Here is a 24,348-nt window from a genome sequence, read left to right on the forward strand (position 1 = left end):
TGATATTTACAGCTACTCTCTAGTATTTCCCTTTGAACATCTTTTCAAACTTTGTCTTATAGGAAATTGACTAAAAAGGAAATTGTAATTTTTTAAGGTTGTTTCTTGTTTTCTGTTCAGCTGTAAATAATGTAATGGTTTTTTTCATGTTTGTATTTTCAAGAATGAAATTAAGCTTGGAATTTTTTCATGAATGCACCAAAATAACCATAAGAAAATCTTTATACTTTGCGAGCCAGAGAAATTATTAAAATAATGACAAAACCTCAGTATTTAAGTTCAGATGCAAGTAACACTACTATATATTTGTTTTGTAAGATCTTCAGTAGTACTTTTCAGTTTTGGCCATTTCAGTCATGGGGGCATTATATATGACAGTCAATCCCCACTATTCATTGGTAAAAGAGTAGCCTCAGGTGTGGCTGTGAATAGTGATGACTAACTGCTTTCCCTCTAGTCTTAGGCTGCTAAATTAAGGACTTCTAGTGCAGATAGCCTTTGTGTAACTTTGTGCAAACTTCAAAACAAACCAAACCAAATAACTTTTCAATTTTTTTTATAAACACACCCATCATCTCTGAGTGGTCAAATACTAGGCACAGGAATTAGTGTATGTTGATTATGTATTTGTTCTTTTACCTTTGGGCTGGGCATGTATGTAAATTTGGATTAGAAAAACTTGATTTAAACACCAAAAATTACAAGCCAGAGTAAAAAAAATCAAAAGAGAATGAACACTGAACCAGGGATAAAATTACCATATTCATATCACACTGATATCTGAAACATTTTGGTATTGTTTCATTATTTGAATGCTAGGCCTAGTGGTCAGTGTGCTGAACTCTGAACCTGGGGGTTTATGGTTCTAATCCTGTTGCAGCAAAAATGCCCTTCAACCTTGGGATTATGTGAATGTTGTAAAAGTGATTGTCAAATCCTGTTATTTGATTAGAGTAACCAAAGAATTGGCAATAGGTGCCATTTCATAGTCTTATCAGTTTAAAGTTAGGGATGGCTATTGTAGATGTTCTTTCTGAAACAACTGACTAACTGTTAATCTTTTCTAGATTTATAGAAGAAGAGCCACCTTCCTTACTGAATTGGGAAAGTTTTACTTGTTTCTAATTTTGGCAATTCCAAATAAACATAGGTTATTTTGTATGTTTTGTTCATCATTTTGAATAACAAAATTTAACCAGAATCTGACTGCAAAAGTTCTTATCCATATTTATTTTAGTGCCAGATAAATACTGTTACACTCATACAAAGTTTATCAGAATAATTTATAGATCTTGAAAAAACATATGCATTTTATTGGTGAATAAATCCAAATTATGCACACTTTTCAAAACAGAACTTATTTATTTAAAAAATTAATTTATGCCACATTATGCATGTTATCTAAATTTTTAAATAACTTTTCTGTTTTTACAGAATGTAATAAAATGACATTAGAAAGTAATTATGTATAAGTATATTGAACATCACTAACAGCACACTTTATCACTTTACCAGTCTTAGTTTTATTATTGATCAAGTCTGAGTGTTTTGTTAAATAAATTAGTGGATCAGTGTGAAACACAGTAAAGTATATTTAGTTGTAATACCATATAGTCTTGTGATCACCATAGTGAAAACTGTTCACTTTGCCAACATATATATGCAGAAATACATGAAACATTGTATAGTATTTATATAAATATAGTTATGATAATTTTAAGGTTAGATGATTATTTGTAACTTTTAATTTGGTATTATGTATTTGATTTAATGACAGTTCATGATGAAGAACAGTAAATATCATATACAGTGTACAGGGATACTGAAAAGGAAAACTTGTAAATATACATTTTAGAGGCTCTAAAAGCAATGCAAGCACAATATGCAAACAGTGCCATGGATATAGTATTTTTAGTCTTTACATAAACATTAACATGTTAATATGTAACTCGGATTGTCATCCTCAATTTTATCATCCTTTCTTGATTTGAAATACTTTTCCAGTGTATTTGATATTTAGCATACAACAGACTAGTACATTCTACTAACAACTTGCAACATCTTGTGTAGATATGCATAATAAATTCAGAAATATAGTGAACATTCCATGTGTAATATGGCATTTGTCCAATAAACCGACCCCATGCATTTTATGTTAAGGATATATGTGTGTTTTAACATAATATTTTATAAACTTGTGTATGAAGGCTACTAATAAAATAAATTTTAAAATATGGAATTCCATTTTGAAATAAAAATATGAGATAAAATCATGTTACAATAAATAATAAAACATCTCTTGTTAATGTGGCCAGTTTTTGTAGAGATATTACATAAATTGGCTTCAGTACTGCATGTTATATATTTTAAAATTGTCAAAGATTACTAAAAATGTGTATAAAAACTACCATAAAAAGATATTTCCACTGTAAAACTAGAATGTAAAGCTCTTTTTTTGTTACAGTATGGAATGAAGTCAATCATTTTGATTTAAAGATTAACTTGTGTTTCCTAATGATTTGGCTTGAGAAGTAGTTAGTGTTTGCTAATTTCATAATGACTAGTGTATCTAGACCACAAGTGTCTTGATCAACAGTCATTGGTATCTTACTTCTGACAACAACAACAACAAAATGGTGGAGGCTAAGATAAGGCTTAACATTTATATAGATCATGGACAAATTAAGAAGAAAATGGAAAATTTGTCTTCAATTCCTATGATTTGTATTTAATTATGACTTCCTCTCCCTCAATACAAAAATATTTGACCATAGTATTTCTAATTGTGCAAAACTACATTGCAGAAATATCTTTGCTCCATGTGACAGCAGCAGAGTAACCTAAAAGCTGGACCTGAGCCAGACGTAGAATGATATTTATAATTATGGAAAATAATGAATTTTGTAAATATGAAATAATTCACTTTCAGACAGAAAGATATTTATACTCTAAAGATTTGATTTGAAGAATAGAACTTAATGTTTCACCTAAGAGCTCTAAAAACCTCTGACATGATGGATGTTAAATGACTAGTTTAATAGTATTATCAATTGGTTGTCATTAGTGTTAAGGTAGTTTATCAAACATGTTTTATTTATGTCAACCTTTTTCTGTATGTTAATATTCTTTTTGTAAAATAGTAAATACTGTTCTGAAATATTGTATATAGAAATACATTGCACTCAAAGTGATTATGAAAATAGTTTGAAGATGTACATGTTGAAGTTTGTCATCAGTTTTTTACATTTTTTAAAGGAAGGTGAGTAATTTGTGTTAAAATATGAAATGAAAAAAAGAAACAAAATAAATGGTAGACAGCTGATAATACATAGTTATAAAAACTAATCTTTCAAGTTGTTTTGTAGACTAACTTATAAATGGTACTAAAAGACAGCTGATAATACATAGTTATAAAAACTAATCTTTCAAGTTGTTTTGTAGACTAACTTATAAATGGTACTAAAAGACAGCTGATAATGCATAGTTATAAAACTAATCTTTCAAGTTGTTTTGTAGACTAACTTATAAATGGTACTAAAGACAGCTGATAATACATAGTTATAAAACTAATCTTTCAAGTTGTTTTGTAGACTAACTTATAAATGGTACTAAAGACAGCTGATAATACATAGTTATAAAACAAATCTTTCAAGTTGTTTTGTAGACTAACTTATAAATGGTACTAAAAGACAGCTGATAATACATAGTTATAAAAACTAATCTTTCAAGTTGTTTTGTAGACTAACTTATAAATGGTACTAAAAGACAGCTGATAATACATAGTTATAAAAACTAATCTTTCAAGTTGTTTTGTAGACTAACTTATAAATGGTACTAAAAGACAGCTGATAATACATAGTTATAAAACTAATCTTTCAAGTTGTTTTGTAGACTAACTTATAAATGGTACTAAAGACAGCTGATAATACATAGTTATAAAAACTAATCTTTCAAGTTGTTTTGTAGACTAACTTATAAATGGTACTAAAAGACAGCTGATAATACATAGTTATAAAAACTAATCTTTCAAGTTGTTTTGTAGACTAACTTATAAATGGTACTAAAAGACAGCTGATAATGCATAGTTATAAAAACTAATCTTTCAAGTTGTTTTGTAGACTAACTTATAAATGGTACTAAAAGACAGCTGATAATACATAGTTATAAAAACTAATCTTTCAAGTTGTTTTGTAGACTAACTTATAAATGGTACTAAAAGACAGCTGATAATACATAGTTATAAAAACAAATCTTTCAAGTTGTTTTGTAGACTAACTTATAAATGGTACTAAAAGACAGCTGATAATACATAGTTATAAAAACTAATCTTTCAAGTTGTTTTGTAGACTAACTTATAAATGGTACTAAAGACAGCTGATAATACATAGTTATAAAAACTAATCTTTCAAGTTGTTTTGTAGACTAACTTATAAATGGTACTAAAAGACAGCTGATAATACATAGTTATAAAAACTAATCTTTCAAGTTGTTTTGTAGACTAACTTATAAATGGTACTAAAAGACAGCTGATAATACATAGTTATAAAACTAATCTTTCAAGTTGTTTTGTAGACTAACTAATAAATGGTACTAAAAGACAGCTGATAATACATAGTTATAAAACTAATCTTTCAAGTTGTTTTGTAGACTAACTTATAAATGGTACTAAAAGACAGCTGATAATACATAGTTATAAAACTAATCTTTCAAGTTGTTTTGTAGACTAACTAATAAATGGTACTAAAAGACAGCTGATAATACATAGTTATAAAAACTAATCTTTCAAGTTGTTTTGTAGACTAACTTATAAATGGTACTAAAAGACAGCTGATAATACATAGTTATAAAAACAAATCTTTCAAGTTGTTTTGTAGACTAACTTATAAATGGTACTAAAAGACAGCTGATAATACATAGTTATAAAAACAAATCTTTCAAGTTGTTTTGTAGACTAACTTATAAATGGTACTAAAAGACAGCTGATAATACATAGTTATAAAACTAATCTTTCAAGTTGTTTTGTAGACTAACTTATAAATGGTACTAAAAGACAGCTGATAATACATAGTTATAAAACAAATCTTTCAAGTTGTTTTGTAGACTAACTTATAAATGGTACTAAAAGACAGCTGATAATACATAGTTATAAAACTAATCTTTCAAGTTGTTTTGTAGACTAACTTATAAATGGTACTAAAAGACAGCTGATAATACATAGTTATAAAACTAATCTTTCAAGTTGTTTTGTAGACTAACTTATAAATGGTACTAAAAGACAGCTGATAATACATAGTTATAAAACTAATCTTTCAAGTTGTTTTGTAGACTAACTTATAAATGGTACTAAAAGACAGCTGATAATACATAGTTATAAAAACTAATCTTTCAAGTTGTTTTGTAGACTAACTTATAAATGGTACTAAAAGACAGCTGATAATACATAGTTATAAAAACTAATCTTTCAAGTTGTTTTGTAGACTAACTTATAAATGGTACTAAAGACAGCTGATAATACATAGTTATAAAACTAATCTTTCAAGTTGTTTTGTAGACTAACTTATAAATGGTACTAAAGACAGCTGATAATACATAGTTATAAAACTAATCTTTCAAGTTGTTTTGTAGACTAACTTATAAATGGTACTAAAGACAGCTGATAATACATAGTTATAAAACTAATCTTTCAAGTTGTTTTGTAGACTAACTTATAAATGGTACTAAAAGACAGCTGATAATACATAGTTATAAAACTAATCTTTCAAGTTGTTTTGTAGACTAACTTATAAATGGTACTAAAGACAGCTGATAATACATAGTTATAAAACTAATCTTTCAAGTTGTTTTGTAGACTAACTTATAAATGGTACTAAAAGACAGCTGATAATACATAGTTATAAAACTAATCTTTCAAGTTGTTTTGTAGACTAACTTATAAATGGTACTAAAAGACAGCTGATAATACATAGTTATAAAACTAATCTTTCAAGTTGTTTTGTAGACTAACTTATAAATGGTACTAAAAGACAGCTGATAATACATAGTTATAAAACTAATCTTTCAAGTTGTTTTGTAGACTAACTTATAAATGGTACTAAAAGACAGCTGATAATACATAGTTATAAAACTAATCTTTCAAGTTGTTTTGTAGACTAACTTATAAATGGTACTAAAAGACAGCTGATAATACATAGTTATAAAACTAATCTTTCAAGTTGTTTTGTAGACTAACTTATAAATGGTACTAAAAGACAGCTGATAATACATAGTTATAAAACTAATCTTTCAAGTTGTTTTGTAGACTAACTTATAAATGGTACTAAAAGACAGCTGATAATACATAGTTATAAAACTAATCTTTCAAGTTGTTTTGTAGACTAACTTATAAATGGTACTAAAAGACAGCTGATAATACATAGTTATAAAACTAATCTTTCAAGTTGTTTTGTAGACTAACTTATAAATGGTACTAAAGACAGCTGATAATACATAGTTATAAAACTAATCTTTCAAGTTGTTTTGTAGACTAACTTATAAATGGTACTAAAAGACAGCTGATAATACATAGTTATAAAACTAATCTTTCAAGTTGTTTTGTAGACTAACTTATAAATGGTACTAAAAGACAGCTGATAATACATAGTTATAAAACTAATCTTTCAAGTTGTTTTGTAGACTAACTTATAAATGGTACTAAAAGACAGCTGATAATACATAGTTATAAAACTAATCTTTCAAGTTGTTTTGTAGACTAACTTATAAATGGTACTAAAAGACAGCTGATAATACATAGTTATAAAAACTAATCTTTCAAGTTGTTTTGTAGACTAACTTATAAATGGTACTAAAAGACAGCTGATAATACATAGTTATAAAAACTAATCTTTCAAGTTGTTTTGTAGACTAACTTATAAATGGTACTAAAAGACAGCTGATAATACATAGTTATAAAAACTAATCTTTCAAGTTGTTTTGTAGACTAACTTATAAATGGTACTAAAAGACAGCTGATAATACATAGTTATAAAAACTAATCTTTCAAGTTGTTTTGTAGACTAACTTATTACTGTTCATAGAAGTGTTTAAAAATCACATGTAACGTGATTTTTGAAACATTTTAATATCTGTATGTGTAGGTTGAAGTAGATTAAGTTGTTGAAGCAATGTGCTAAACTGTTGTATTTACCTTTATGTGTTCATTTGTTTCTACTTTTGTTGGTTTTTAGTTTTTAATACAAAGATATTATTACAATTCATATGTAAGAAAAATGTCTTAAACAATAAAAAAAACTTGTAACACCATAAAAAAGGGTATTCCCTTTCAAATTCAGATTATAGGTAACTAATCAAATATTGAAGCACATTATTTTTTGTTCATTTATAAATAACTTAGCATTATGAGGGCTCTTTATTTATAAATATTGCAGATAAAATTAATGTTTTAGCTGAATAATATAATTTATTGATGTACAAGTCTAAATATAACAAACTAAAATGTTTTTTCCATTGATTGTGTTTACAGTGAATTAAATGGTCATGGAAATTTTAATAATAACTTATTGAAATGACATAGAATTCTTTATTTTTTTAAAATGTCCTAAACTTATACTTCTTACCCCAATGACACAGCAGTATGTCTGCAAACTTACATTGGTAGAAACTAGGTTTTGATACTGGTGGTGGGCAGAGTACAGATAACCCATTGTGTAGCTTTGTGCATAATTACCCACAAACTTCTGATTTTACCTTTGAGATTTTAGGAGACTTAAAAATGAAAAAGGACAATCAAGAAAGTGTTAATAGTTCATCAATACAGATTTGACTCTTTTAGATTTTATTTTTATCTTTATGTTACATGTGAAGAAAGTTGTTTATGTTAAAATTTATCTTTTGATGCAACAGGTTTGTTGAGTATCCAGGACATTACAATTCATTGTTTGGATATCGACAAGAGGAAGTATGTATAACATTGTCAGTTTTTTTTGTTATATAAAAGTTCAGCTGTTAAACTATTATTTAAATATTTTTTTTTGTACACAGTTTATTCATAGTACTGTATAATAATTCCAAAACATACTTAATATCTGTTGACACTGTAGCTATTTCTCAATATCCAGTGTCATTAGCTGCTCGGTTCAGTGGTTCTTTGGTCCATTGTGCCGGCTGGTATGTGGAATACTTCTATTACTCTCCTATCTTGTTGCTTACATGATCTGGCCGATTCCTCTTCTGATGGTTTTCTGCTACTTCCTGTATATTTTTTTACCACATCTGCTAGGCCTTTACCAGAAATGAGTATTTTCCTCAGTCATACACTCTTTTATTTTCAGGGTCCCTTTATTTTTCATGGTATCCCATTCTGGGGTGAGTGCTTCTGAAGCAGGTATGCTTTCTCTTTTCAACTTCATACCAGCAACTACTTTTACTATAATTACTACCACCAGTATGCAACAGGTTCTGTCAAAATGAGGTGCCCTGTAAGATCATTTAGGCACCTACCAGATGATATTATCTTATTATGGATTGCCACTCATGGACATTCATGAATACAGCTAAAGAGGATCTTGCTAATCTTCATGTTGAATAAATTGTGATTGGTTTGCTTTGAAACAAATGTAAGGAACTTGATTCACCTATTGGACAGTTTCTAGAGCTCTGTTTTTCAGGACTCCCCAGTGCATTTTAGCACACCAGGATGTATTAGTGGAGCTTGAAAATCTGTAGCAGACAAGAGGCTTTTCCACCAAAGTTTTTGAGTGTGTTCAACCACTCTTGGAAAAGAGGGCAAAGTCAGGGGTCCTCCTTCTTGGGTTTCTAGATGTTTTTTTTCATATTTCAGAAAGAGTAGCTCCAGCCTTCCTAGGAACCTACTCATAAATTTGGTTCATATTTTGCATACAGTTATCTAGTTGGGGAGTGCAAAACCCTTCTCTTTGATCAGTGCCAGTTTTGGTTATCATTCATGGAAGTTGGTTCACTATATCATAATTTTGAAACCAAAGCAATTCCATTGTAAGTCCTTGGTTGAGTGCAGGTTCAACATAATTCCAGGGTTAAGAATAATACACCTTACCCACTTGGTTAAGGACTGAGAACGAATGTTCATAATTCCATACCAGATGAGTTCTGTTCCTTTGTTGAGTATGGCATACGGGATCCCATCATTCCTAGCCTTGGGTATTACTTTTTGTACTCGTTAAGTGTTGCTTACTTTCTTGTCGTTATTGTGATGGTGCCAAATGCAACATTCTGTGGTTACAGGTTGGTATCTAAAGTATATATACATATAACATTGTGGTCTGATAACCATAGCCAGCAACATGGGATATAGGTACTACAACCTCTTAATTTCAACCCTGAGTCATAGAATCTTGGCTGTCTGGTCAGGGGTGGCCTACCTGCTGATTACTCGTATTCTGTTCTGCCTTTGATATAGGAACTAAGCTCCAAGTGAAGAGCATATCTGTTATAGAGGTAGGGTGTAAATTCCACACTCTTGTACCATTTTTTCTCTTGGTACATTCCTGTTCTATACAAATGCTTTGTGTGTGGATGATGCCTGCACTGCCCCCTACACTTTTATCAATATGAGATTCTAGCTATAGTGTTGGTGGATGGTAAGTATTATTGGAAACAATTTTCAGTTTAAGTAAAATGTTAACTTTTATTTTTAGATAACTTTAGAAAATAAGCTTCTAGAGGCTTTTAATTTCCCAGTAATCTTTAAGTCATAATAAATAACATGTTGTTGTTTTCTTTGTTTGCAGTTTATTATTTATAAAATCCTACCTTTTTATTTACTTTTTCACCACCAAAATAATTAAGACAACTTGCCATTTTCAGACTTTCATTTATATCTCCTGGTAATATCGAAACATGAATGTTGTAAAGTGTCTTTAAAGTTGATATAGTCATGTGAAGATTGTATGCAAAAATGGTGGTCAATCGGCTAAAATGGTTATTAACTTAATTAACTTCTAAATACGTAAGGATATTATAATTTAAGAATTTAAATAATAAGTTAAAAAGTAACTGAAACGTTGAAAGGAATATTTTACTAATAATTGTGTTGTTTGTTCTTAGTTTAAGTTGAAATTTGCAAATAGGATTTGATTCTATACTGTATCTATAAAACTAAATATGTTCTATAATTAAGGCTTTAATGATTTTCTTTTCCAATGTTCTTTTTTTAAGTTGTCTCTTAGACATATTCAAAAGAAATTATAAGTATCCAGCATTGTCACTATGTTGTAGAAATGACACTAAACATAAAGCATTGTAAAACTATTTCCAATTTGCATATCTCATTCAGTGTTGCTAAGACCTGTGTTTAGGTCTGAGTATCATAAGGACACCTGCATTGTTTTATTGCTACTAACAGTAGTATAGATCTAGGCTTAGATAACATCCAAGGTCAGTAATAATTATTTATTTATACACAGACAAATGTAATTTGGATTAGAAAGTAACCTACCTAAATAACTTCTTACTTGTTCTAACAAGCTACATTTGAATGGCATTTTAATATATGTACATAAGCTCCCACATGACCTTACTAACCAGCACTGTTTGAGGTAATCTACTTAATGCAGACAACATTGATCTATAACCTACTTTATCAATCTGTATATGCTCAATCTGAAACCTGGTTAGACAATGTTTTGCTCAATAACATAATGGGAATCAACCAAATAACTATAAGAAGTCCTGTATTTGCACTGGTATTTGGGACCTGAAGTTATAAATTCATGGTAAAAAAACATGAAATCTTGATTTTTATTCAAAGTACACTTCCTGTTGGCTGGGAAAAAATAGTATTATTAACCCTTTCTCCGTAGACATCGTTTCCTGTGCATGCCTCAAGGTTTTAGTGAGTTACATACAAAAGTTGATTAAACTATTTTCTTTTTATAATATACTAATAAATAAACCCTGAAAACATAGCTCGTAATCCATATTTTAATAGTATACAAGTTTAAAGATTTTACTTTCAGAAGGCAATATTTAAAATAGAAAAACTAGAATTTTCTAGTGTAAGAATTGTAACATTTTCTCTCTAGGCCTTTTCTTCTCTAATTTATTTACCACCCCTCCAAGAAGTATAAAATGAAATTTAATGTAAATCACTTATTATGATATAATTTCACTTAGGCATACTATAATTTTTATAGCCTTTGATATTACTTGGTTCCAGAGACATGAAATCAAATCCATCTTGCCACACCCACCTGTGACGTCCTGTTTATTAGAAATTATCAATAAGTGTTTGAGCCACTCAGTACGGTGTTACTTAAAAACCAATAGAAAGCCATGGTTTTCATCTGTCAAGTGATTTATCATATTGCAGTGTTTCCTGTAAATATAATTCCATATTTTGCTTTCAATTTAACCTTGATTGCCATGGGAAATGCATTGTTTAAAAATAGGAGTCTCTTTAGATCAGTTAGGTTAGATTAAGTAAGATAAGTACTACTGTTACTGCTTATAATAATAGGCCTGGCATGGCCAGGTGGTTAAGGCACTCAACTCGTAAATTGAGGGTGGCAAGTTTAAATCCCCGTCACACCAAACATGCTTGCCTTTTCAGCCGTGGGGTCATTATAATGGTACATTCAATCCCACTATTTGTTGTTGAAAAAGTAGACCAAGAGTTGGCAGTGGATGGTGATGACTAGCTGCCTTCCCCCTAGTCTTGCACTGCTAAATTAGGGACAGCTAGTGCAGATAGCCCTTGTGTAGCTTTGCACAAAATTAAAAAAACACACCAAAAAACACACAAACAAAAAACTACTACTAATAATAATATTTTAAAAAATGTTCATGAGTAGCTCATGCATGATGGAATTCAAAAACATAACAAGAGCTGCATGTTTGTTGCATGATTTACAACTTATTAAGGCATGAATAGTAATTAGTCAGGGGTTATAAAGGCAATAAAACAATAAAATGTAACAATGTATGTACATGCACACACTATTATGAGCATAAAACTATTTAGTATAAACATAAGTAGTTTAATATCACAATTTGAAGTCATTCCAGACAGTCATTCTTTACTGCTTCAGTGGTTACACCAGTAACAAGGCTTCAGGTTTAGATATTACACAAAAACGTTTGAAATTTTTGAGACTAAGAAAAGTATTTTTAATCTAAACATGGAAATCAACACTCAGACTAGAATACAGAAATTCTCTGTTTATATATCTATACATATGTAAGTATTCACAGATACATTTTTAGTAAAAATACTCCATTAAAAAATATAATCTTTGGTGTGCAAAAAACTTTTCATGTTTACTTAAAGTCTGCCAAATGATGTGAATACATTGTAATACTATAACAAGCATAGAATAATTGTTAGGTCAGTTCCTGGAATTGAGCCTGTCGTGAGAAACGTAAACTATGAAGAATCAATTTCTGCAAAGTTTTTCATGTTAGTCGCACACATTCTTTAAATTTTTGGGTTTGAAACATTTATTAGTTCTCTCGCTCACTAACTTATAACTTATTGTACTTTTCAGTCTTGTGTCCTTTCTGAAATATTTTTTAAAGTGGTATTGCCACAGTAATTTTGAAACTGTTTTTCTACATTTCTTTCTAGTGTGGAACAGGAGGGTGTTTGTTTGAACTCTCTTTGCAGTTAGCTATAATTGTGGTAGGGAAGCAGTTCATTAACACTGTGGTGGAAATGGGTGTTCCATGAGTTTTTTAGTTAAAATAGATATTTATTGTAATAATTTCATGTAAGAACATTTTCTATGACAGTTGGCTCATTTTGAGACATAAGAACTGTGTTGTAGTTTTTTTTCAAAAAGTGATTTTGATATGTTCAAGATTCGTAGTTTATTAATGTTCAGTCAAACATGTAGTAAGTCAGATTGTATGTAAAATTAAACTATATATACATTCATTTCAACAACAAAAACTATTTTTATTTTAAAACTAGGTAAAAATATTTTTGTATTTTTCTAGATGGCTGTTACGGGTTTACAAGAAGTGGTCAGTGCATAAAAAGGGTGAGTGTGTTCATGAAAACCATGCACCCACTCAGTGGGAGAGTGACTACAACTTGATAAACCAAGAAGAATTGGGTCTTTTTAGTGAATATCTTGAAATGGGTAAGGCTTAAGTTTAAAATAATGATGTGAAAATAATTACATTAATAGATACATATGTTCTACATAAAAACTTGAACAGGTTAAAATGCTACTTTTTCCATGTCTGTGAAAAATGTTAAATCTTTAACAATGACCTCATAGTTTGTACATCATTCAAGAGCCTTAAAATCAAGTTATTCTAATTCTAGTTAACTGAGTAACTGACTACTATGGAAATGAATGATATATTATTTTAAGTTCCTCCAATGCAGTTTAAAATGCTTTTAGATATATAATGTATAATTAACAGTAAAGATTAAATGTGTGATATGATGATAATGTATGTGAAAAAAGTAGTTGGAGCAGAATTTAGAATGTTTTTGATTATGTCGAAATGGATATGAATTGTGTTTATTGCTCAGCCTGAAGGGTTATAATGCTAAGATTAAACATTTGATTCCTGCTGTGGTTATGGGTCAAATTTCATATTGTACAACTTTGCATTTAACAACAAATAAGAAATTTTTTTTTAGTTTTATGGATTTCAGCTTTTTTTCAGAACAGTATGATGTATAGAGGAAACATTTATTAAATACCTGTAAAACAGCTACACCACCTCAATGATTAGTATTTTTTTGGAACAGCAATTTTAAAGGTCCTTGTCTGTGTTTTAGTTAGTTTGTTTTTTAAACGAAACATTATTAATATGCTACTTGATTTTGATGTTAACGTTTCTGTCTTGACTTTTATGTCAAACTAGAAATTAAATCTCTTATTCAACCACCTCTAGACCTGAATCAACTCCATAAGGTTAGATTTTCTCTGTAATAAAGTTTGATACTTCCAAGGAGTCACCACATGTATTATAGTTATTGTAGTCCATTAATTACAGTAACTTTACACTATATTTAACTGTCTAAATCATAAAAACTTCCTCAAACATTAAATGTACAGTTTAATTAATAAACGTTTCTGTAATTTGTTCTCCTTCTCCAGTGTTGCAGTTTGGATTTGTCACAATTTTGTGGTTGTATTTCCTCTGGCACCATTATTTGCTTTACTGAACAACATCACAGAAATCAGGCTCGACACTAGGAAGTTTCTTACTTTCTTGCAACTACCTGTTGCAGAAAGAGTTAAGAACATTGGTGAGTGCACAGTGTGATGAATACAGTAAGCTGTTTAGTTTTAGTCTGTTAAGAAGAAATTAAATTGACAATGTTACATATTTACATATTTTTATTTCAGACAAGTCTCTGATTTATTATGTTACATACATTATGTATTATTGCTCTCAATAATCAGTAATTTGAATTTAGTTGTTATTTAAATGTTAGTATGTATTAAAATATGATATTTGCCAACAAGATTGACATGTACTATTCTCTATTATGATACAAATATATTAAAATATACAAAAAAGAAAAATGACACAAATTACAATTACAGTTATTACAAATTAGGGTTTAGGTACAAGAGTTTTAGAAACAACACTGAGTTTTATATATGGTCTAGAACTCGATATTTTATCGACAGTCCAGGCCCATGATAAGCAAATTCAATCCAAGTTGAGACTGTCACACATCACTTTAGCTGGCTATCTTGGATGGCTTGCACTGGTTACAAGCTGACTTTTTCCAAGGATGCTATTTAATGTCCTTGTAGAAAAAATAATATCCCAAATTAATGTGCTGAGATTGAATGATTTGTAATGTTCAAAATCTGCTGTGCACCTGGTCTCCACTTTTGTAGTTTTATGATTAATTGGTGTTAATCACAGTTATAGCTTCTGAGGCCTATATCACACTGACTTTAACTGACTAATAATATTCTTCCTGCTCTTTGCATTTTGGTTTATATAGTTTATTGTGAGTTTCTAGAATATTTACCAAAGTTGGAAGATGCTAGTGTTTTCGTAACATAAATAAATATTAAATCTTACTCTTGAGAATTTTCTACAAATTTCAAGAACAGGTGGGACTTGTGCAATACATGGCCAACAGTATACATCACATGTAAAAAAGAAAACTATATTGAAACAAGTGTAGGTGCTAAAAAGGAATGTATAATGGTAAATCTGAATATACCCAATTTATTGAAATTTTCTTTATTTTCTTGGGTGTCATAAAACATTATTTCTTTAAGTAGCTTTAAAACTATGAGAAATAGATTTGTGGATATTTACTGTTTGTGAAAGATAATATAAAATACTTTTAGATTTATATTTGTGAAAAAGGTGGAAATTAAACAAATTGAGAATAGCTTATCCATGTTGAGATTGTAATGCATGAATATGTTATATAATAAAGTATGATCAGAAAAACTATACCTTACACCAGAAAGGCATTGTTCTTTGTGCAAAAAGGTAGCTGACTAGTTAGTTAAAAAGTTTATTAAGACCGATGAATGTTTTCCACATACCTATAAGTAATTTTAATATTTCATATTAATCCTCTTTGCACAGATACATCATGAGGTTTTTAGTGACATTAAAAATTTGGTTTGGTTTATTTGAATTTTGCACAAAACTACACGAGGGCTATATGCACTAGTCGATTAATTTAGCAGTGTAAGACTAGAGGGAAGCCAGCTAGTCATCACCAGCCACCACCAACTTTTGGGCTACTCTTTTACCAATGAATAGTGCGATTGACCATCACATTATAACTCCCCCATGGCTGAAAGAGTGAGCATGTTTGATGCGATGGGGATTCGAATCCATGATCCTCAGATTACAAGTTGAGTGCCTTAACCACCTGGCCATGCTGTTGCCTCATTCAAAATTTAAACTTTTTTTCTGTCTGTGTTGTACCAGTTAGAATGACATGAAAGTATAGCTAGTAATTTATACGTTAATAGTATATAAGTTTTAAGTTCTTAATTTTATAAGACAATATTTTAAAACATCTTAAATTTCGCCTAATGCGAGAAGTGTGACATTTTTTCACTTTTTCTCTAGGCAAACCATCTCTAATTTATTTACTATTCTTCTAATAAGTATGAAATTTAATGTGAATTACTCACTATAATACAATCATTGCTCATAAAATCATAATTTTTATAGTTTTCAATCTTGTGTTGAAATTGCATTCCACTTGCCACATCCTCTCTTTCAAGATTTGTAATATTATTTATAACCAATAGAAGTCATGGCTTTCATCTTTTAAATGATGTATTATATTAAGTTATTTTCTTTACAGAGAATTGTCAATTTTTCTTTTAACACAAACTTTGTTTCCAAGGCAAACATAACTTTCTTGGATGAATTTGTAATTGTTTTTGTTGCCTAGTTAGAAAGCAAGAAAAATTGTCTGCTTTTTGCAAATTTCTATTCTATGTCCTCTGGTGCATTGTTTTATTAAATAAAAATTATTTAGTGCCCTACTACCATAAGTATATAAAAAAGTAGGGTTAAGAGTCATTGATAGTTGACAGGAAAACAACAACAGCGAATTACTTTATTTATTGTTTTTCATGTTTATTCTTTATTTATCATTTTAAAAGTAACTAAATTGTAAAAATAGGAATCTCTTTATGTTAGTTAAGGTTATATTAGGTAAAATAAATTACAATAATATAAATCTTTTGTGAGTCATTCATGTGAGCAACTTAGGGTAGCTTTTGGGTAATGTAACTCAACAGCATGACATGAGCTGCATGTTAACAGCTTATGATGGCTTGGATAGTAGTTAGACACATTTCAGAGGACAATAAAATTTAAGTATAAATAGATGTATACTGTTACAAGTTTAAAGCTACTAAGAATAAACAAATGTGATTTCATGTTACAACCTGGAGTCATTTTAGAAAGGAAAAAAAAGGTAATTTAGATTTATTTTGATTTATTTGTTGTGATTATGAGGTTGGTAAAATTGACCTACCTTGTACAGAGTTATGGTATAGAAAGTAACAGAAAAATATAGTTTTACCGAGAAGTTACTTTAATTTAGGAGGTTTTTGACATTATGCAAATAAAATATGTGTTTTTAAACTTAATATTAAAATCATTTTACATTTCTTTTAGGCAAAAAAAGAATTTATATTCACTGATAAATCTTTATTTAAAATTCTTCACTGATAAATCTGATTTTTTTTTGTATGTGAAAGACTTGTAATGTTCACTAAATGTCTGCTAAATTTTGTTAAGATTCACGTACTTTATTAAAACTTAAGATTTTAAAGGAGTACATAGTAGTTGTGTGGTTGATCAATTCATCTGAGCTTGTGTAGAGAAAGTTAAAGTGGTTTGACTCACTGGTCTTGTTTCTGTTTATGAAGTCAAGGCCACACTGATTATATAATTAATATAACATACAGTTACTATGACTTTCTCCAATTTAAATGCCCCATTCAGCATCCTTTTCTGGAGAGAGAAACTTTCCCATACATATTCAGTTCATAATACTTGCAATCATGTGGATTGGTTAAGTACAATCCCTTACATATCATGAAGGTTGTCAGATTTTCTTGTTTTCAGATAACTATCAAATCTGCTGACATAGCTGTCATTTGCTTCTCAGTGTTGGTGGTAAACAAAACAGATTCATTCTTTGATTATGTATTTCCTAGATAATAATACGCTAGTGAGAAGTTCAACTGTTTTAATATCTGTCACTCGGATAACAACATCATACATAATTTAATCATTAATCACCTTGTCTAAGGTAGGCACGTCTCCTTCAGAAATTGTTATAACTTGCAGACAAATGTTTTTTAACTGAAATTTGTAAGAAAAAGCACAATGAGGTTCAAGTGTATTTCTGGTACTACTAAAAGCATCAAAAAAATGATTCCCAATTTGCCCCTAATAAAGAAAGGTCTACCTTTTAAAACTACTTGAATTATGGGGTTTTGTATTTTTGTCTTAAATTTTTATATTGAACTCATGCATTTTCCTACGTCATGAATCAATCTGTTTTGATATCTCTGTACTAAGTCTGTTTTGGTGTACATGTTCAACTTTATTGAAAAGCTTCAAGGTATAAGTGAAATAGTGCTATGCTATTTCTCTCAAAGTAAATGCTAGACATTGGTTATATCATATTCATTCATAGCTTTAGATATTTTGTTATCCATTGCATGTGTTTGCTGTAGAAGTAGTACTAGTGCATTAGTTATAAAATTCATAACTGACCCATTTCATAGATTACTTCAATCATCACCTTGATGATCCAGCATGTCTGCTTCTGCCATTGTAATTAACTCCTTAATCCTGTGCTCAGTACAGTTTATGAGGTGAAACGTTATAGAGTTAGGTACTTATGCACTAAAATATAACTAATCACTATGCACTTTAGGTATATTAAGTTAGATTTTGATGCTCACTTAGAAATTCTGAGACAGTGTATGACCCTGACAAACTAGTAACATGTCAATATCTTCCTTGTATGTGGGATAAACAGAAGTAATCATTTTTTTTTTTTTTTGCTAACACACTAGAACAAATGGGTCTACTTGAAGATTTTCATTATTAAAATACAGTTTTTAACTTTATGAGGGTATTTTATGCAATTGATCATGAGGAATAACCAACATTCCAGCATTGAAAATTGGCACTTTCCTGCAATGCGTACAACTGAAATTATCATATTTTTCATCTAGTTTCTTCACTGTTAGGAAATAATACTAGTTTTACTGTCATCCATTTATACTGAATAATTTATGTTTCTTATTCAATTGAGTAACTGAATCACACAAACTGCAGTACTGACTTGCATCTTTTACATTTATTAACCCAACTGCACAAAGATTTTTGAAAACAGCAAGATCATTTGTGTAAGACTAGCTCTGATCATATAAGTGAGGTAGAGTACTTTGTCACCTATACTTAACAGACTGAATTACAATGTCTTCTACTGGGTACATTAAAAACTGTTTTCAAAAATATTTCAGTTTACTTTTAAAAAGGAAAAACATAATGATACATGTGGGTACAACCTGTGATATTAGCAGTTTACAAGACTATTCATGACTAATAAATTTATTACTATCAGTTAAGTGATTTGTGATTTTCGTATTTAGTGTAATTTATGATGACTGGTTCTGTTTGTAAGAAATGCAGTTTTTTGCTGTGTTCTGATTGTTGGAGAAGTGTCTATTGAGTGTCACTAATAAAGTCCTTCTGACTTGTAGGTATTGACTGGTGTGTATGTTGCTATACAAGACATGTTACAGAGTTACATGGAGATAACATGTTTGACAAGGGATTGATCAGTTTATCTGGTTTAGGTATGTATTGTTTAATATCTAATTAACATACGTATTGTTTAACAAAATCAGAGAGCCAGTTGTGAAGGCTCTAGATAGCTGTCTAGTTTTGCTCTTTAGGAGTATGAAATAATGTGTCAATAAAAATGACTAAAAATGTTTACCTAAGGAAATGAAAAACTACATATCTTTTGTACTTACACTAGCAGTTCTTTAAAGAGTAAATAATTTGAGAAGTTATCTATTTGTAAGAGATGATCTCAGTACAGAAAGCTAAGCTTACACCAACAGGTTTTTATTTTATCAGTTCACCAGTGGTGAAAAAGCAATGAGTGTCTTGAAACAAGTGGTTTGTGCTCTGGCAGTTGCAGAAGAAGCTCTTCAGTATGAACATCGAGATCTTCACTGGGGTAATATTTTGGTTGCACGAAGCAAGAAAGAAAACTTTGAATTTACCTTCAAAGGAAAGAATCTTACTTTCCCAGCTTGTGGAGTGTTTGTGTCTATTATCAACTTCACACTTTCTAGGTTCACTAAAGGTAATCTGTCTTAAGAGGAAATGTAAATTACATCTTTGTGTTTAAAGAATATGCAATGATATAGATAGATGATCATAAAAGGTTTAATAATTTTCTAACTGGCATATTTTTTAATTCAGTTCCTAAAGACTATCAGAATTTTAAGAGAGTTATAATTGTCAAAAATTTTATCTTACAAAATAAATTGATATTATTCTAATATTTTATGTTTGTATTTAAATTTAGGTTACTTTCAGGATATCCAGAATTCAAATTCTGTTACTTTAACTAACTATGCATTTTCCAACATGAGCTATGGCTATTTGATTATTTTTTACTATAAAAATAAAAATGTTGAAGTTACACATTGAGATAAATTGTTATTAATATTAATAAAATATTATATCTGAATGTGGTATTTCAGCCTGTACAATTGTTTTTAACATTAATACTTACCTGTTTAAATGACTTTAAAACAAATTTCCTTGGTTAGTTATAGAGCATTTTAAAACTTTGTAGTTTATAGATATAACACTTAAGACTCCTAACATAGATAGTTCATAATGTATCTTTGTCTTTAACAATGAACAAACAAAGGCATAAGACTCCAACATCATCATTACTGTAGAAAACGGTCACCTGCTGTTAAAATGATTTTTATCAATAATTGTAGGTTTACTGGAGTAACACATCTGGAAGAGTGTACAGAGTAATTTTGCAAGCTGATAAGAGAATAAATTTATCATTGTTACTAAATGTTCAACAGTTCACAAGAATTATGAAGAACAATTGTTCGAAATGTGGCCAGATAAAATATTTCTGTTTTGGTGTTGTGTTTTTATAACAATTTTATTTTATGAGATTTGGAGGTATTGAGTATCTTTGCACCTGCTTGGTTTTCAGGTGTTAGACAATAGTTGGTGATGCATTATTTTAAAAAATCTACATTTTCAAATATAACTTCTATTTTTTCATGTATTGATTAAAATAGCTATTTTCTCATATTACTGTTTAAGTGATGAAATTCAACATGAACAAAGTAAAAGGACTGTGTATAAAAATACCTGCAGTTTTATGGTTTTTATCACAATTTTTAGACCTATTTGTTCCTAATGTTTGTGTATCATAGCATAACCTTAGTTTTTTGTCCTGGAAATTATGTGTGTAGTTATGAAAAGAACTTGAAACTCTTTATTTCACTTTAAGAAATAGCATACAAAACCTAAGTCTAAAAATGCTTTATATAAGTTAAATATTGTGATATGGTAAGACATGTTTATTTAAATGGAAGTGAGAGATTGTTTAATAATTTCTGAAAAGAAAAATTCTAATCAATGTTTGAGCTTTGTTGCTATAATGTATTACCTACCATGATATTTTCATTTTCCTTTATTACATTCCTTATGTAAAATATAAAAACTAATAAAGCACAACAAGAACATAATAAATCTGTAATGCATATTTCTCTTGCTTAAACAAGTTTTAAAAGGGGTTGTCTTAAGGCTGTAGTACACAAAGCACACCTCTCCTCCTTGTATTGTTTCCATAATCCATCTAAAGTATGAAGATGATGGTTACCAGTGGCTATTTTAACACTGCAGTTTCACAGAAATTTAGTAAATGTGTTAACTTTTCCTTTATAACTTGTATTGAACCTTATGAATGTGCATTTCACTTTTCAGCAACTGTTTGAGGTATATGATGATTGAATGGGAGGTATGAATGGAAACCTTATATTTGTCACCTCTACCACCAAAGGTTATGTTTACACCCCTATGTGTGTGTGTGTTTGTGTGCAAGATTTCTCATAAACAACTGAATTGATTTGGATGACAGTTGGTATACATTTGGACTATGACCAAACATAAAAGTTGTTAGTTTTTGGAAGGTCACAGAAATTCAAAACATCAATATTGGGAATCAATATTTCACATTATTTTTGTTCTGTAACTCAACTATAAAAAGATTGGATTTTGATGAAACTTTGTGTGTAATATTATTTCAAATTGTTCTGCCATAAATGGACCATGCCCATTAATAATGATGAACATAAGACAGGTTTTCTTATTTTTTGAAGTCTGATTGTAATCAATGCTACTTGGCAGAGGTATGCACTGTACTGAGTGCCCCTCTAGTTGTTATTGTTTTCAGGTAGAGATCCTTCATTAGGTTACAAACTATTACCTGGGTCCACATGGAAGGGTTGTGACATTGACCTATTTATTTGTGGATTTTCACCTGTAAAAAGATTCCATACTACTTACTATGGCTGCGGCATAACCTGTAGTCTCTTTCACGGTGGTTATTGTTGCCCTAGTTTAATCATTTTTCATTGTTTTTTTCAATATCATTAAGCACAAGGAATATCTCTATTGTATAAATTCAAGACACTTGATGTGAGCACATATTTATGATCTGATTGTATTAATATCTTATATCAGGAAAGGTTGCTTTGTACTCTTCCCAAAGTTGTCAGTTTTTGGTGGCATCAAGATACTTTTTAAATGGCAAACAGTAGAAAATTTAATTCTGGAAAATGCCATTATACTGTGACTTTATATTGATTGTGGTCATTATGTGAATTTCTGATTTATATTCAAGGTTATTTTAATGCAATGTGCTCAACTATATATGTAGGTTAACCCCGTATCTTGACTAGACAAATCCAAATGTGTTAAATTCTAAGTTTTTTAATATAGGCTAATCTTTACAATTATCTAATAAATTAATTTAATTAGTTTAAGTAGAATGTCTTGGTGATTAAAAAGATGAGTGGAGTGTTAAGACCTTTGTTAAGTAATATATGGGCAATCTTTAAGTTAGAAGAGGTGAGTGTAGAATGTGTTTGTAAAGAAAATTTTGATTATTAAACTTCTTTATCTGAATAACTTATACCACATATTTAGAACCATTTGTTATAGGAACAATGCTCTAGATTGGTTTTATACATAAGGAGTATTAATTCTAGAAATAAACATACATAATGAAAACTTGAATATTTTTTGGTTTTAGTGTTTTTGTCATTTAGCACCTGGCATTTTGGCACTATTATATTGTGTTTACTACACACCTTTTCTTGTTATTTCTGTATGAATATTCAATAAAAACCATGAGAGATAATTGCAACATAAATTCAATAGAGTAAGCACTTTGTTGTTGCTGATTGATAAAAATGAGACTAGTATAATTTTCAGTTTAGCAGTAACCCCTAGTTAGAGATAATTAACGTATAACTCAGTTATCAGTTTACAGTGAAAACAGTCTCTGTGTTTTGTATTTGTTTTGTTACATGTTTTTTTTATTTCAAATTGCCAAATATGTACATATATGTGAATGATATATGTAAGTATCTGGTATATACGGTTTATTTCTAATGCCTTTTTATATAAACAAAATTCATATTTGCACATCCTATCTTAGGATTTTGATATCTTTTTTCTCCATTACACCTTTAAATATTTATCACTTCATAAACATTGTTCATATATCCTAATAAAAGTGTGCATTTTTCAAATAATCTCAAATATTTTATATAAGTTAGAACACAAATTAAAATTTAAGAAACCCAGGAATACATTGAAAGTCGTATAATGCATTGTCAGATTTTTTTGTTTGCATGCTTCATTGTTTTATTTAGACTTTAAAGAGTACATAAAGGTGTTAGTAGTTTTGTGATTTAGTTAAATACTGGAGGTAGAAAACTTTTCTAAATGTTACAATACAATATTTAAAATAAAGTGTCACACAAATAGCTTAAAAACAGTAAAATATTTCCTAAACATCTTTTATATTTGGTTCAGGATTTTTCAGGTAGGAAATTATTTTAATTTAGTTATATTGAGAATAATCTCCATGTTTTGTTACAATACAGGATTTTTTCTGTTTCAGGCTGCCAAATATGTACATGTATGTAGGGTATCTGGTATATACAGTTTATTTCTAATGCTTTTTATGGCTCAGCACTGCCAGGTGGATTAAGGCGTTCAACTAGAAATCTGAGGGTTGTGGGTTAGAATCCCAGTCACACCAAACATACCTTTTCAGCCGTGGAGGCATTACAATGTGATGGTCAATCCCACTATTTGTTGGTGAAAGAGTAGACCAAGAGTTGGTGGTGAGTGGCGATGACTAGCTGCCTTCCTTCTAGTCTTGCATTGCTAAATTATGGACGGCTAGTGCAGATAGCCCTTGAGTAGCTTTGCTTGAAATTTAAAAAAAAAAAAAACTAATGCATTTTTTATATAAACAAAATTCATATTTCCACATTCTATCTTAGGACTTTGATATTTTTTCTCCATAACACCTTTAAATATTTATCACTTTGTAAACATTGTTCATATATTTTAATAAAAGTATACCTTTTTTTAGTAAATCCTAAATGGCAAGTTTTCTAAGTCACATATGTTTTATGTAGCTTAGAAAATGTGCCACTCATAAATTTAAAATATATATTCTGTGTAATGGAGACACATAGTTAAGCAACGATATGTTAATTTTGGTAATTTTGTAGGTTGCTTATAAAATAAAAA

The 24,348-nt window shown here is 29.5% G+C and overlaps 1 protein-coding gene across 1 annotated transcript; it reads left to right on the plus strand.

Annotated features, from left to right (window-relative positions):
• The first annotated feature begins 19,611 nt into the window (after positions 1 to 19,611).
• Positions 19,612 to 23,846, plus strand: LOC143236688 (uncharacterized). The gene is made up of 2 exons (XM_076475100.1): positions 19,612 to 19,840; positions 23,708 to 23,846. The coding sequence occupies exons 1-2, from the start codon at positions 19,630 to 19,632 to the stop codon at positions 23,731 to 23,733; spliced, it is 237 nt and encodes a 78-aa protein (XP_076331215.1). The 5' UTR covers positions 19,612 to 19,629; the 3' UTR covers positions 23,734 to 23,846.
• The last annotated feature ends 502 nt before the right edge of the window (positions 23,847 to 24,348 follow it).

The sequence above is a fragment of the Tachypleus tridentatus genome, chromosome 13, assembly GCF_004210375.1.
Source record: "Tachypleus tridentatus isolate NWPU-2018 chromosome 13, ASM421037v1, whole genome shotgun sequence".
Lineage (NCBI taxonomy): Eukaryota > Metazoa > Arthropoda > Merostomata > Xiphosura > Limulidae > Tachypleus > Tachypleus tridentatus.

Bases quoted from the DNA above. Each gene is read 5' to 3' on its own strand.
- LOC143236688 (XM_076475100.1), top strand. From the start codon at position 19,630: ATGAGTGTCTTGAAACAAGTGGTTTGTGCTCTGGCAGTTGCAGAAGAA. The intron at 19,841-23,707 runs GTAATCTGTCTT...TTTCTGTTTCAG, and splicing joins ACTTTCTAGGTTCACTAAAG to GCTGCCAAATATGTACATGT.